Source organism: Lithobates pipiens, unplaced genomic scaffold, assembly GCF_037356315.1.
Source record: "Lithobates pipiens isolate NorthernLeopardFrog02 unplaced genomic scaffold, aLitPip1_a1.2 Scaffold_18, whole genome shotgun sequence".
Lineage (NCBI taxonomy): Eukaryota > Metazoa > Chordata > Amphibia > Anura > Ranidae > Lithobates > Lithobates pipiens.
In genome coordinates, this window is record NW_027507758.1 from 585,896,570 (window position 1) to 585,911,079 (window position 14,510).

Genomic DNA, 14,510 nt, shown 5'->3' on the forward strand with positions numbered 1-14,510 from the left:
TACAGCGTCCTGGAGGAATTTTGGCCCACTCATCTTTGCAGAATTGTTACATTAGAGGGTTTTCGAGCATGAACGGCCTTTTTAAGGTCATACCACAACATCTCAATAGGATTCAGGTCAGGACTTTGGCTAGGCCACTCCAAAGTCTTCATTTTGTTTTTCTTCAGCCATTCGGTGGTGGACTTGCTGGTGTGTTTAGGATCATTGTCCTGCTGCAGAACCCAAGTTCGTTTCAGCTTGAGTACACGAACAGATGGTCGGACATTCTCCTTCAGGATCTCTTGGTAGACAGCAGAATTCATAGTTCCTTTTATCACGGCAAGTCTTCCAGGTCCTGAAGCAGCAAAACAGCCCCAGACCATCACACTACCACCACCATATTTTACTGTTGGTATAATGTTCTTTTTATGAAATGCAGTGTTCCTTCTACGCCAGATATACTTGGACACACACCTTCCAAAGAGTTCCACTTTTGTCTCATCGGTCCACAGAATGTTGTCCCAAAAGTCTTGGGGATCATCAAGATGTGTTGTGGAGAAATTGAGACGAGCTTTGATGTTCTTTTTGCTCAGCAGTGGTTTTCTCCTTGGAACTCTGCCATGCAGGCCATTTTTGCCCAGTCTTTTCCTGATGGTGGAGGCATGAACGCTGACCTTAACTGAGGCAAGTGAGGCCTGCAGTTCCTTGGACGTTGTTGTGGGGTCTTTTGTGACCTCTTGGATGAGTCGTCGCTGCGCTCTTGGGGTAATTTTGGGCGGCCGGCCACTCCTGGGAAGGTTCACCACTGTTCCATGTCTTCACCATTTGTGGATAATGGCTCTCACTGTGGTTCGCTGGATTCCCAAAGCTTTGGAAATGGCTTTATAACCCTTTCCAGACTGATAGATCTCAATTACTTTCTTTCTCAATTGTTCCTGAATTTCTTTGGGTCTCGGCATGATGTGTAGCTTTTAGGCCGGGTTCACACCGCTGCGATGCGGGAACGCCGCGAATCCGCAGCGTTTTTCCCGCATCGCATTACTCCCGCCGGCAGTTCAAACTGCCCTATGCGGACGGCTGGGAGTGTCAATGATATGTTAATGACACCCCCAGATCCGTCCGCATATCGCAGTGCGATCTGCCGACTCGCACAGGAATCGGATCGCATGGTGTGAACCCCCATGCGATCCGATTCTGTTGCGGACCAAAAAAAGGGTCCCGTGCGAGTTTGCTGCGGGAGCGATGCGAATTCAGCCATACTATCTGTATGGCTGAACTCGCATCGCTACGGAGATCGGATGTGATTTGCGGTGCGAATCACATCCGGATCTCCCCCCGCAGCAGTGTGAACCCAGCCTTAAGGATCTTCTGGTGGACCTTACTGTGTCAAGCAGCTCCTATTTAAGTGATGCCTTGATTGTGAACAGGTGTGGCAATAATCAGGCCTGGGTGTGGCTAGAGAAATTGAACTCAGGTGTGGACAACCACAGTTATAGTATGTTTTAACAAGGGGGGCAATCACTTTTTCACACATGGCCATGATGGTTTGGATTTTTTTTCACCTTTAATAATAAACACCTTCATTTACAAATTGCATTTTGTGTTTACTTGTGTTGTCCTTGACTATTGTTTAAATTGGTTTGATGTTCCGAAACACTTAAGTGTGACAAACATGCAAAGGAACAGGAAATGAGGAAGGGGGCAAACACTTTTTCACACCACTGTAGATGCTGTTTACAACGGGATCTCTCCGTTCAGCCGTCCCGTGAGACAATCGCGGGTATGCCCGCGCCGATCGAGTACGTGGGACCCGCAACAGGGCTCGTGATGGCATTAAAGATTGGACGTACCTGTACGCCATTCTGCCGACGTGCATTGGCGTGCGCTGGTCGGGAACTGGTTAAACTCCCCTCTGCAAAAAAAATATTTTATCCCTATTGTGGGGTCACCAGTCTGGTATTTGTAAATTGAAATCATATCCCCTCTCAGGCGTCTCTTCTCCAGAGAGAATAAGTTCAGTGCTCGCAACCTTTCCTCATAACTAATATCCTCCAGACCCTTTATTAGCTTTTTTGCCCTTCTTTGTACTCGTTCCATTTCCAGTACATCCTTCCTGAGGACTGGTGCCCAGAACTGGACAGTATACTCCAGGTGAGGCCAGACCAAAGTCTTGGAGAGTAGGATAATTATTGCTTTATCCCTGGAGTTAATCCCCTTTTTAATGTATGCCAATATTCTGTTTACTTTGATAGCAGCAGCATTGCATGCCATTGCTGAGCCTATCATCTACTAGGACCCCCATGTCCTTTTCCATCCTAGATTCCCCCAGAGGTTCACCCCAAGTGAGTAGATTGCATTCCTATTTTTGCCACCCAAATGCATTATTTAAAATGTTTCTACATTAAACCTCATTTGCCATGTAGTTGCCCACCTCATTAATTTGTTCAGATCTTCTTGCAAGGTTTCCACATCCTGCGGATAAGTTATTGCCCTACTTAGCTTAGTGTCACCTGCAAATACAGAGAATGAATCCTCCAGGTCGTTTATGAACAAATTAAACAGGATTGGTCCCACAACAGAACCCCCAGGGTCCCACCTCTGACCATTCCGAGTATTCCCCATTTATGACCATTTATGACCACCCTCTGAACTCGCCCTTGTAGCCAGTTTTTAATCCATGTACTCACCCTATGGTCCATAACAACGGACCTTACATTGTACAGTAAATGTTTATGGAGAACTGTGTCAAATGCTTTTGCAAAATCCAGATAAACCATTGCTACGGGCCTTCCTTTATCTAGATGGCAGCTCACCTACTCATAGAAGGTTAATAGTTGGTTTGGCAAGAATGATTCTTCATGGTACAATGGTCTGGCAATTACTTGACTGAGTTCCCTAAGTACCCTTGGGTGCAAGCTATCTGGTACCGGTGATTTATTAACGTTAAGTTTCCCAAGTCTATTTCTAATTCTGTCCTCTGTTAGCTATGAGGGTGCTTCCTGTGATGTGTCATGAGGGCAAACATTGCAGTTTTGGTTACTGAAGCCCCCTGATTCCTTTGTGAAGACTGAGGAGAAGAATAAATTCAATACCTTCACCATCTCGCCATCCCTTTATAACCAGATGTCCTTCGTCTTTCTTTGTGGGACCAATATGGTCTGTCCTCCCTTTTTACTGTTTATATACTTAAATAATTTTTTGGGGATTTTTTATGCTCTCCTCCACTTATGTCTTTTGTGTTCTATCTTAGCCCTAATTGCACCCTTACATATCTTGTTGCATTCTTTGGGAAGCCTGAATGCTGATGGTGATCCCTCAGCCTTGTATTTTTGAAGGCCTTCTCCTTTGCTTTTATATGCATTTTTACATTGGAGGTAAGCATCCAGAATTTTTGTTCGCTCTTTAAATTTATTTCTCAATGGTATGCACTGGCTAATGCCCTTATTTAATATGCTTTTCAAGCAAACCCATCTCTCCTCCCTGTTCTTTGTTTCTAAGATTTTATCCCAAATTATATCTTCTAGCAAGGTTCGTAGTTAGGGAAGTTGCCTCTTTTGAAATTCAGTGTCTTTGTGTTCCCCTTATGTTTCCTATTTGTGTGATTTATAATGAAGCCAATTGACCTGTGATTGCTGTTTCCTAAATTGCCCTGTATTTCCACATCCGTGATCAGGTCTGTATTGTTGATAATCAGTAGATCTACTAACGCCTTGTTTCTAGTTGGTATATCTACCATCTGACCCATAAAATTGTCCTGCAAGACATTTAGGAACTGGTAAGCCTTAGCCCTTGTACACACGGTCGGAGATTCCGACGGAATGTGTCCGATCGGACCGTTTTGTCGGATATTCCGACTGTGTGTGGCCTACATCGGACTGTTTCCGTCGGACCTTTTTTTCCAACTTGTTGGTAAAATTTTCCGACAAAATGCTCTGAACGGACATACTCCGATCATGTGTAGAGAATTCCGATCGGACAAAGTGCCACGCATGCTCAGATCAAATTCCTACATCAAAGCTATTGGCTACTAGCGTGAACGTAGTCCCGTCGTAACGAAATAACGTCATCCCGTCGGATTTTCCAAAAACTTTGTCCGGCCATGTGTATGCAACAGTTTCGGACAAAATCCGACGGATTTGGTTGTTGGAATCTCCGACCGTGTGTACAAGGGCTTAGACAAATGTGTGGTTCCCTCTGCACAGTCTGTCCGGATAATTAAAAATCCCCATTATGATAACACTTCCCATCCTTGCTGCTAATTCAAATTGTGATAAGAGGTCCTTCTCCCACTCCTCCCTCAGGTTAGGGGGCCCATAGCATACTCCCAGTATTATTTTTCCCTTAGCTTCCTCCCTTTGGAGCTCTACCCATAAGGATTCCACCTCCTCCCTAGCTCCCTTATTGATTTAATCTCTCACATTCACTTGTACATTATTCTTGATATTTATAGGCATACCCCACCCCCTTTTGTACCCTCTCTATCCCTGCGATAGAGGGAATATCCTTGAATGGTTGCCAGCCAATCATGAGAGCTGTTCAACCAGGCCTCTGAAATTCCCACAAAATCGAAACCCTCCTCATTCAACAGTATCTCTAGTTCACCCATCTTGTCTGCCAGGCTCCTGGCATTGGTGAGCATGCCATGTAGTCTAGACTGGTCGCATACGTTCCTCTTATTGGGTGTTCCGAGATTGAAAATAGTTACTATACTTACCTCGGGTTTATGTGCTTTAGTCAACCTACAACTCATGCCCACAATACTACCCTCTGGAATATGTTCATTGCTGACTATCTCTACCTCTGCCCCCCCCCCCCGTCTCCTAGTTTAAAAACCCTTTTCGGCCATCTTCACTCCCATCACATCTGCTCCCTCCTCATTTAGGTGCAGTCCATCCCTTCTATAGAACTGGTGACTGACTGAGAAATTGACCCTGTTCTCCAGGAAGCCAAACCCCTCCTTACTACACCAGCTCCTCAGCCACTTGTTTACTTCCCTAATCTCCCTCTGCCTTTCTGGTTCGGGGTACTATTAGTATTTCCTGAGAATACTACCTTGGAGGTCCTTTTCCTCAATTTAGCTCCTAAGTCCCTAAAATCGTTCTTTAGGACACCCCATCTGCCTCTGACTTTGTCATTGGTACCAATGTGCACCATGACAGCTGGGTCTTCCCCAGCCCCTCCCAGTACTCTGTCCAGATCCATGATGTGCCCAACCCGAGCGCACAGTAGGCAGCATACAGTTCAGTGCTTCAGTTCTTTGTCACAGATTGCCCTCTCTGTCCTTCTAAGAATTGAGTCCCCTACCACTAGAATCTGTCTATCCTTTCCCTTCACTCCTCCCCCCAATCTCACTGGAGGAGTTTTTCATCTGGCAGCTAGGAGAGTCAATCAGCTCCAGAAGTGCTGGTCCCTGACCGGTTTCACCATTGTCACTCAATCTTTACTTATTGGCATGCTCCAGCCCAGGATTGGCCTCCCTAGGTATCCTGTGCATCTTCTCACCAATTCACCAACTATATAAACAGATGACAAAAACCCCAATGTATAAGTTGCCCACTGAACACTACCTTCCCTCCTTCTATATTCTGGCACCTGATAAGCACATACTTGCTCTAGTTTGGACAATCACCAGCGAAAAAGGATACAGTTGCCATTCTCTGAGATTCCACATTCTATAAAAACATTTTGATATTATTATTTCCAGGTTCCTTCTAACATGTAAACCGCACAAGGAAGCTTGCTTTGCTCACATATTAAATAGTTCTCTCACAGTCCCCTGTAACTTGTGATATGACAGTAGTCTCTAACAGTTCTTTGGAGTGTGGTGAAAGTGTCTTACATGACAGTGTCTTGCCTTGCACAGCATTTTCTTGCTGGCTCTTTTGTTACATGGCATAAGCAGGATTTAAGCAGTATTTCATATACAAATGCTGGAGATTGGATCTGTTTGTGGGCCCCATCTATAGACCTGTGGTTTTGGAATGGGATGTCCAACACATTTAGGTGTGATGGTCAGGGGTCCACAAACTTTTCTTTTCTTTAATTTGTATGTTTATTTTCACTTTATTGTAAAACTGATAATATATCCTTTTATCTTCACAGATCAGGAAATCGTAGTGGCAGTTGTTCACCCTCCCCAGATTCCTATTCTTTATACTGCTACCCTTGTACCTGGGGAGACTGCAAGGCAGGAGATGCATCAAACCGGCAAATGTCCAACAGCATGGCCTCCACTGCCCAGCCCACGCAGACATCTTGGTCAGATTCTTGGGCATATGCAGACACCGGTCCAAGTGTGGCCAGTGGTCGCTCTACCCCTCTATTGAGCACAGACACCACTATTAAGACTTACTACAGCTGTCCCAGGTTGAAGCCCCCACAAACCCAAAAACGATTTGCCCCTTTCGGAGCCTTGAACCCTTTTGCCAATCCAGCCTTTGCCTCTACTCCTCCTTCCTCCGGAGAGTGGTTAGATCCTCTAGAAAATGCTAAATCCTCTACATCTTCCGTCTCAGATGTCCTGGATCCCTTCGATGTCAGTAATAGTCAAAGCACATCCCCAGATTGCTCTTCCATTGGGTCGGAGCTGAGATTTATTCCCGAACCTGTATTTAAAGGTGGAGGATCAGGGACTTCTCCTGCTCCACCACCCCGACCAGCAAAAGGGTTTGAGACTGAAAATATTGTAATTAGGAGCACGACCCCCCTGTCACCTACCATTGTAAGAGGAGCAGAGGGAGGGATCACTAGAGTTTATCTTACTCAAGGTGTCATTGAGGTGCCACCAATCTCATCCAGAAGTACCATGGATGCATCCTCCTCTCACACTCCTGGTGCCCCCAGAGCCCCTGGAGACCCTACAGCTTGGAACCCACCACCTGATCTATCAGCCCTGTCAGTGGAGGAAGTCTCAAGGTGCCTCAGGTTCATCGGACTGTCTGAAGACGTAGTGACGTTCTTTGTGAGGGAGCGTATTGATGGCAGCATCTTCGTCCAGTTGACAGAGGAGATCCTTTCGGATGATTTCAAGTTGACTAAACTTCAAGTTAAAAAGATTATGCAGTTCATCAAAGGATGGAGGCCTAAGATATAGATGGCAATGGACAATGGGCTCTTTTTAGCCTACATAAAGAAGACAGTGAGATGTAGATAATGTTACAGGGCACAGACTGGGTTATTTTTATCAATAGACTTCCTGACTTTCAACTTTTTCCATAATTTGCGGACAATATTTGTTTATAACTAATAGGTCCTCACAAAACGGTATACATAGCACAATTTGCACAAAAATGTAACACAAAGTTGAAGGCAACAACTGCTAAAGGTTTAATATTGGAGCTGTGTATTAAATATTGAAAATGGCACAACTACTGGAAATGTACTATATTTTAAAGATGATGTTGCACGAGATGATTTGGTTCTTCTTTTAGGTCAGTCTTTCAGAGACTATTGCAAATACAAGTAATAAGCAATTAGGACATGTTCTCTGGTTATTTTGCCTTGGCCATGTGTTGGATCGTGGATACAGTATGCAAAAATATCAAACATATTGACATGGTATTGATAACTGACATGTTTTTGATACAGTGAGGAAAGGTTAGAAGTTTGGACATGTCTTGTACAGTTGTCCCAAGGACAGAAGGAAAATCCCCCAAATGGGGTCACAGAAGAACCCAACCAATTTTTACTGTTCCTCATTCATAGCCAAAAAAATAAAAATAATAGCTAGAGTTAGACTTTAAATTCTCTCTTCAAATGAATCAACTGAACATATTTAATATAAAACCAAATTATAATAAAGCATCTCTAAGACCACACACCTCACACCACACCGCCCATTGCATCGGCAGTAAAACGCCGCTATTTTTAGCTGCGTTTTACCGCCGGATTTGCGGCGCATTTCGGGCGCATTTAGCCCCCCGCTAGCGGCCACGAAAGGGTTAAAACCGCCGGCAATACCCTGCAATAGCAGCGTTTTGCCGGCGTTATTACAGCACTGCCCCATTGATTTCAATGGGGAGCAGCGGTGGAGGAGCGGTAAACACACCGCTCCAAAGAAGCTGCTGGCAGGACTTTTTTCTGACGTCCTGCCAGCACACCGCTGTAGTGTGAAAGCCCTCGGGCTTTCACACTACACACAATGTTGCAGCTTCTTTAGGGCGCATTGCAGGCGCTATTTCTAACACTATAGCCCCTGCAAAACGCCCTGGTGTGAAAGGGGTTTTAACCCAATGTCAAGCATAATAACGTAATATAGTAGTTTGCCAGACTTTAGATGTGGTGGGTGCAATACTTCTTTTTTTTTTTTTTTTTGTTTCCACTATTTTTAACTAATTTATCCTGCTAGTGAATTTTTTTTTTTTGTTCCTGGTTGACCACAGTCACTCACTGCAATGTATTAATGGAAGAGCAGTGATATGAGGGTGCCCTCCCAATTTGGACTGGAAATGCCTACTATTCTCTTTCAAATGCCATTTCATGGATTGACACACCTCCTTAGACCCAGTCTCCTGCTGACTTGGCACCACCATTCACAGGCAGCTTAACTCTTCAGTAAGACTCAGAAGTTGAATACAAACGCAATTTTACTGGAGGTAATTGTAGTACAAAGAACATTTTCCAGTTATTTGAACATATGCATACCTAACACTGACTGAAGGAACATGGAAGAAGTGGGGAGGGTCTAGCTAGGACTAAACTAACTAGCACTAAACAGGAGAGGTGGGCCCAGGATTAGACATTGGATTTCTGGTAGGAACAAGTATTTTTCTGTACTTGCAAAAATTTTACTTAGCCTGAGAAAGGAAAACAAACACATCCACTACATCTAAGGCCTGGTGAACTGCAATATATGTATACTAGGGGTCTTCAAAAAAAAAGTGTGGAAACTTCTTGAAGAGCGCGCGCGCGTGTGTGTATATATATATATATATATATAGAGAGATATAGATAGATAGATAGATAGATAGATAGATAGATAGATAGATAGATAGAAATATTGGCACCCCTGCATTTCCGTGAGATAGTGCACACCACTTCGCCCAGAAAATTGTTGCAATTGTAAATGTTTAGGCATTCTCATGTTTATTTCTTTTGTTTGTATTAGTCGGTCACAAAAAAGTGGAGAAACAAAAAGCCACATTCTACTCAAAACTCCAAAAAAGGACTGGACGATATTATTGGCACCCTCAATTTAATATTTGGTAGCACACCCCTTTGAAAAAATAACTGAAATCAATTGCTTCCTGTAACCATCAATGAGTTTCTTACACCTCTCTACTGGAATTTTGGACTACTCTTGTTTCGCCTACTGCTCCAGGTCTCTCATATTGGAAGGGTTCCTTTTCCCAACTGCTGTTCTGAAATCTCTCCACAGGTGCTCTATGGGATTTAGATCTGGACTCATTGCTGGCCAGTTCAATTCTCTCCAGCGCTTTGTCTTAAACCATTTCTGGGTGCTTTTTGACATGTGCTTTGGGTCATTGTCCTCCTGTAAGACCCATGACCTCTGATGGACACTCAACTTTCTGATACTGGGCCCTATATTGCACCCCAGAATTCTTTCATAGTCTTCAGATTTCATAATGCCATGCACATCCAGTGCTTTAAGCAGCAAAGCAAACCGAAAACATCAGTCAACCCTCCACCATGTTTGACTGTATTCTTTTCTTTTTCTAAAAACAGTAGAATGATGAGCATTACCAAACAGCTGTCATTTTGTTTTGTCTGTGCATACCATTTTCTCCTAAAAGGATTTTGGCTTCCTCAGGTATGTTTTGGCAAACTCTTTGATAAATTTTTTTGTTAATTGATACAGGTGAGTTTAATTACAAATGGCAAGAGCTTTACAAACTTAGAATACAATTATTTCTTACATTTATGAGAAGGTGCCATTCATTTTGTCCAGACCATTTTTGGCATTTCACCACGTTTTTGTGTCATATCAATACAAACAAAATAAATAAACACAAAAATGCCTAAACATTTGTAAGTGGTGCATTATCCACCAAAAATGCAGGGGTGCCAATATTTTTGGCCATGGCTGTATGTTTTTTTTTTTTTTCCTTTCTTGGATTTAAATATATCTAAAAGCATAACTGATGAAAAATACCGCTTTTGGACAAGATCGTACGATAATCGGATCGTTAGTACAGAGTTTTGGAAAGCCGATCATGACAGTTCATTCGATATTATTTTATTGGACATGCACAATTTTTTTTTTTCGTATGATACCAGATCGTATGATTTTCGTTTAACCAGTACAGTTGTCACCCAAAAATACAATACAAATACACAACACGTGACATCACTTCCAATTTTTTATTCTGTCGTACGAGAATTTTTGGAACTCTACTAAACTCTTCAGATTCTATATACGACTAGCATGCAAACCCCCCCCCCCCCCCCCCCAAAAAACGAACCAACTGTCCTCCGATTTTCGGATTGTGTGTATGGGGCATTAGTCTTAGCTGTTGGTAGGAGTGTGAGCCCACATTTTCACAAAGTCTCTTTGCTGATCCTCTTATGCCACTGCAAGTCTACCAGAAAAGCATTTGTTCAAAACTGCTATACAGGAAGTAGCACCTTCATATGCTTTGAGCAAAAATTTATGAAGGGAGCTGAAACTTTGAGTTGCCAAGGGACCAGGGGCGTACTAAGTGGGGGGGCGTGCCGCCCCGGGTGCCACACACTGGGGGGGAGAAGGGAGAGAAGGGGATTATTGCGCCGGTGTCTTGTCAAATAGCGTCCTCCATCAGATAGTGTCCCCTGCGTACTGCGCATGCGCAGTACACAGGAACACAGACTCCGAAAATTGCCGAGGATGAACGGCGCTTGCACCGTGAGTCCAGGTTCTATCCCCACTATCCAAGTGGACATAGAGTTAGAATAAAAAAGAGCCGAGCGCAGCGAGGCCGAGCCCGAAGCGTGGCGAGGGGCCCTCTAAAATTCACAACCCTATGTCCGCTTGGATGGTGGGGCTACCACCTCCACTCACGGCGCAGGCGCCGTTCAGCTTCGGAGATTTTCCGAAGCTTCGTCTGCTCCGTACTGCGCATGCGCAGTACGGAGTGGACACTATGTGATGCCCGGACTCTATACGCCAGAACACCGGGTCCCGGATCACTGAGCCGACAGGTGACACTTCACTCGGGTGCTGCCCACACCTCCCCCCTGCAATGCCGCTGCCTTGGGCTCGAGGTACACTATGGGTCCTTAGGGGAGGCTGTGCACTGTAGGGGGGTCTGCACTGTAAGGGGTCCTGCACTGTGGGGGGGTCCTGCACTGTGGGGGGGTCCTGCACTGTAGGGGGGGTCCTGCACTGTAGAAGGGGTCCTGCACTGTAGGGGGGGTCCTGCACTGTAGGGGGGGTCCTGCACTGTAGAAGGGGTCCTGCACTGTAGGGGGGTTCTGCACTGTAGGGGGTCCTGCACTGTAGGGGGTCTGCACTGTAGGGGGTCTGCACTGTAGGGGGGGTCCTGCACTGTAGGGGGGGTCCTGCACTGTAGGGGGTCTGCACTGTAGGGGGGGGTCCTGCACTGTAGAAGGGGTCCTGCATAGTGATGGCCGAACGGTTCGCCCGGCGGTCGTTTCGCGGCGAATTTCCGACTTTCGCCGTCCGCGGGTTCGAACGCCTTTTTCCGTCGTTCGCCCCGGCGGACTTACGTGTTTAATGTATACAAGAACTTTAACCTTTCGTGACACGTTTATCATGTGTTACAGGACAACCAATTGAGACATGACAGCTCATGGACACTTGGACATTCCCCCTAACCTATAAATACACCCGATCCGGTGGCCATTTTACATTCTTTCTTCTGTCACTGTAGGGAAAGGATCCTGTGTGGAGTAGGGACAGAGAAAACGCTAGCTATTTGGTACACAAAAGTTCTTTTCAGGACTGGTATAGGTGTTAGGTCAGCAGCCTGAGTTTCTTTTGTCAGTTTAGATAAAGGGACAGAGCGCTGTATGCTGCTATTTTAGGGACAGCTCAGCCAGATTAGTCTTTCTTCATCATCATCATCATCATCATCATTAGCTGTTACTATCAGGTCCACAAAAGAGCTGTTCCAGCTAATCGTTCCAGCCTACTCTTTTTTGCCAATTTGTATAGGGACAGGCAGGAAGCAGTGTGTCAGGCAGTGAGGATAATTTTAAAGACTTGCTGTTACTATTAGTTCCACAAAGGTTCTTTTCAGGACTGGTATCAGTGGTACGGTAATAGGCTTGTACACGTATAATATTCTTTCTTCCAAATATAGAAAGAATATTATACTTGACTGCTGCCCTTCTGCTGCAGTCTGCTAATCATTCACAACTCACTTGTTCCACAAAGCTCTTTATCAGGACTGGTAACTTGGTCTGTCTAGGGTGCTACGGTACATAGGCTTGGGTGCGGTACAGTCTGCTGTTCTGTAAGGACCGCTATCGGTCCACAATAGATAGGGTTGCCGTGCACTACTGCTGACCGCTGCCCTATACTGCAGCAGTCCTTCAGCGGTATAGGGACTGACGCACAGTCTGCTAAACACTAATACACAACCTGCTTGGTCCACAAAAGTTCTTATAAGGACTGGTAACTTGGTATAGGGTGCTACGGTACATAGGCCTGAGTGCGTTACAGTCTGCTGTTCTGTAAGGACCGCTATCGGTCCACAATACATAGGGTTGCCGTGCACTACTGCTGACCGCTGCCCTATACTGCAGCAGTCCTTCATTGGTATAGGGACTGACGTACAGTCTGCTAATCACTAACACACAACCTGCTTGGTCCACAAAAGTTCTTATAAGGACTGGTAACTTGGTATAGGGTGCTACGGTACATAGGCCTGAGTGCGTTACAGTCTGCTGTTCTGTAAGGACCGCTATCGGTCCACAATACATAGGGTTGCCGTGCACTACTGCTGACCGCTGCCCTATACTGCAGCAGTCCTTCATTGGTATAGGGACTGACGTACAGTCTGCTAATCACTAACACACAACCTGCTTGGTCCACAAAAGTTCTTATAAGGACTGGTAACTTGGTATAGGGTGCTACGGTACATAGGCCTGAGTGCGTTACAGTCTGCTGTTCTGTAAGGACCGCTATCGGTCCACAATACATAGGGTTGCCGTGCACTACTGCTGACCGCTGCCCTATACTGCAGCAGTCCTTCAGCGGTATAGGGACTGACGCACAGTCTGCTAAACACTAACACACAACCTGCTTGGTCCACAAAAGTTCTTATAAGGACTGGTAACTTGGTATAGGGTGCTACGGTACATAGGCCTGAGTGCAGTACAGTCTGCTGTTCTGTAAGGACCGCTATCGGTCCACAATACATAGGGTTGCCGTGCACTACTGCTGACCGCTGCCCTATACTGCAGCAGTCCTTCAGCGGTATAGGGACTGACGCACAGTCTGCTAAACACTAACACACAACCTGCTTGGTCCACAAAAGTTCTTATAAGGACTGGTAACTTGGTATAGGGTGCTACGGTACATAGGCCTGAGTGCAGTACAGTCTGCTGTTCTGTAAGGACCGCTATCGGTCCACAATACATAGGGTTGCCGTGCACTACTGCTGACCGCTGCCCTATACTGCAGCAGTCCTTCATTGGTATAGGGACTGACGTACAGTCTGCTAATCACTAACACACAACCTGCTTGGTCCACAAAAGTTCTTATAAGGACTGGTAACTTGGTATAGGGTGCTACGGTACATAGGCCTGAGTGCGTTACAGTCTGCTGTTCTGTAAGGACCGCTATCGGTCCACAATACATAGGGTTGCCGTGCACTACTGCTGACCGCTGCCCTATACTGCAGCAGTCCTTCATTGGTATAGGGACTGACGTACAGTCTGCTAATCACTAACACACAACCTGCTTGGTCCACAAAAGTTCTTATAAGGACTGGTAACTTGGTATAGGGTGCTACGGTACATAGGCCTGAGTGCGTTACAGTCTGCTGTTCTGTAAGGACCGCTATCGGTCCACAATACATAGGGTTGCCGTGCACTACTGCTGACCGCTGCCCTATACTGCAGCAGTCCTTCATTGGTATAGGGACTGACGTACAGTCTGCTAATCACTAACACACAACCTGCTTGGTCCACAAAAGTTCTTATAAGGACTGGTAACTTGGTATAGGGTGCTACGGTACATAGGCCTGAGTGCGTTACAGTCTGCTGTTCTGTAAGGACCGCTATCGGTCCACAATACATAGGGTTGCCGTGCACTACTGCTGACCGCTGCCCTATACTGCAGCAGTCCTTCATTGGTATAGGGACTGACGTACAGTCTGCTAATCACTAACACACAACCTGCTTGGTCCACAAAAGTTCTTATAAGGACTGGTAACTTGGTATAGGGTGCTACGGTACATAGGCCTGAGTGCGTTACAGTCTGCTGTTCTGTAAGGACCGCTATCGGTCCACAATACATAGGGTTGCCGTGCACTACTGCTGACCGCTGCCCTATACTGCAGCAGTCCTTCAGCGGTATAGGGACTGACGCACAGTCTGCTAAACACTAACACACAACCTGCTTGGTC

General features: G+C 45.5%; 1 protein-coding gene across 2 annotated transcripts in view; it reads left to right on the plus strand.

Moving 5' to 3' along the window:
• The window catches only part of GAREM2 (GRB2 associated regulator of MAPK1 subtype 2), a 195,887-nt gene extending 188,433 nt beyond the window's left edge, over positions 1–7,454 (plus strand). For both annotated transcript variants that reach the window (XM_077489140.1, XM_077489141.1), the window contains one exon: positions 6,082–7,454. In XM_077489140.1, coding sequence (XP_077345266.1) covers positions 6,082–7,072 — 991 coding nt within the window. In that variant the 3' untranslated portion in view covers positions 7,073–7,454. The remainder of the gene's footprint in view (positions 1–6,081) is intronic.
• Positions 7,455–14,510: the final 7,056 nt, after the last annotated feature.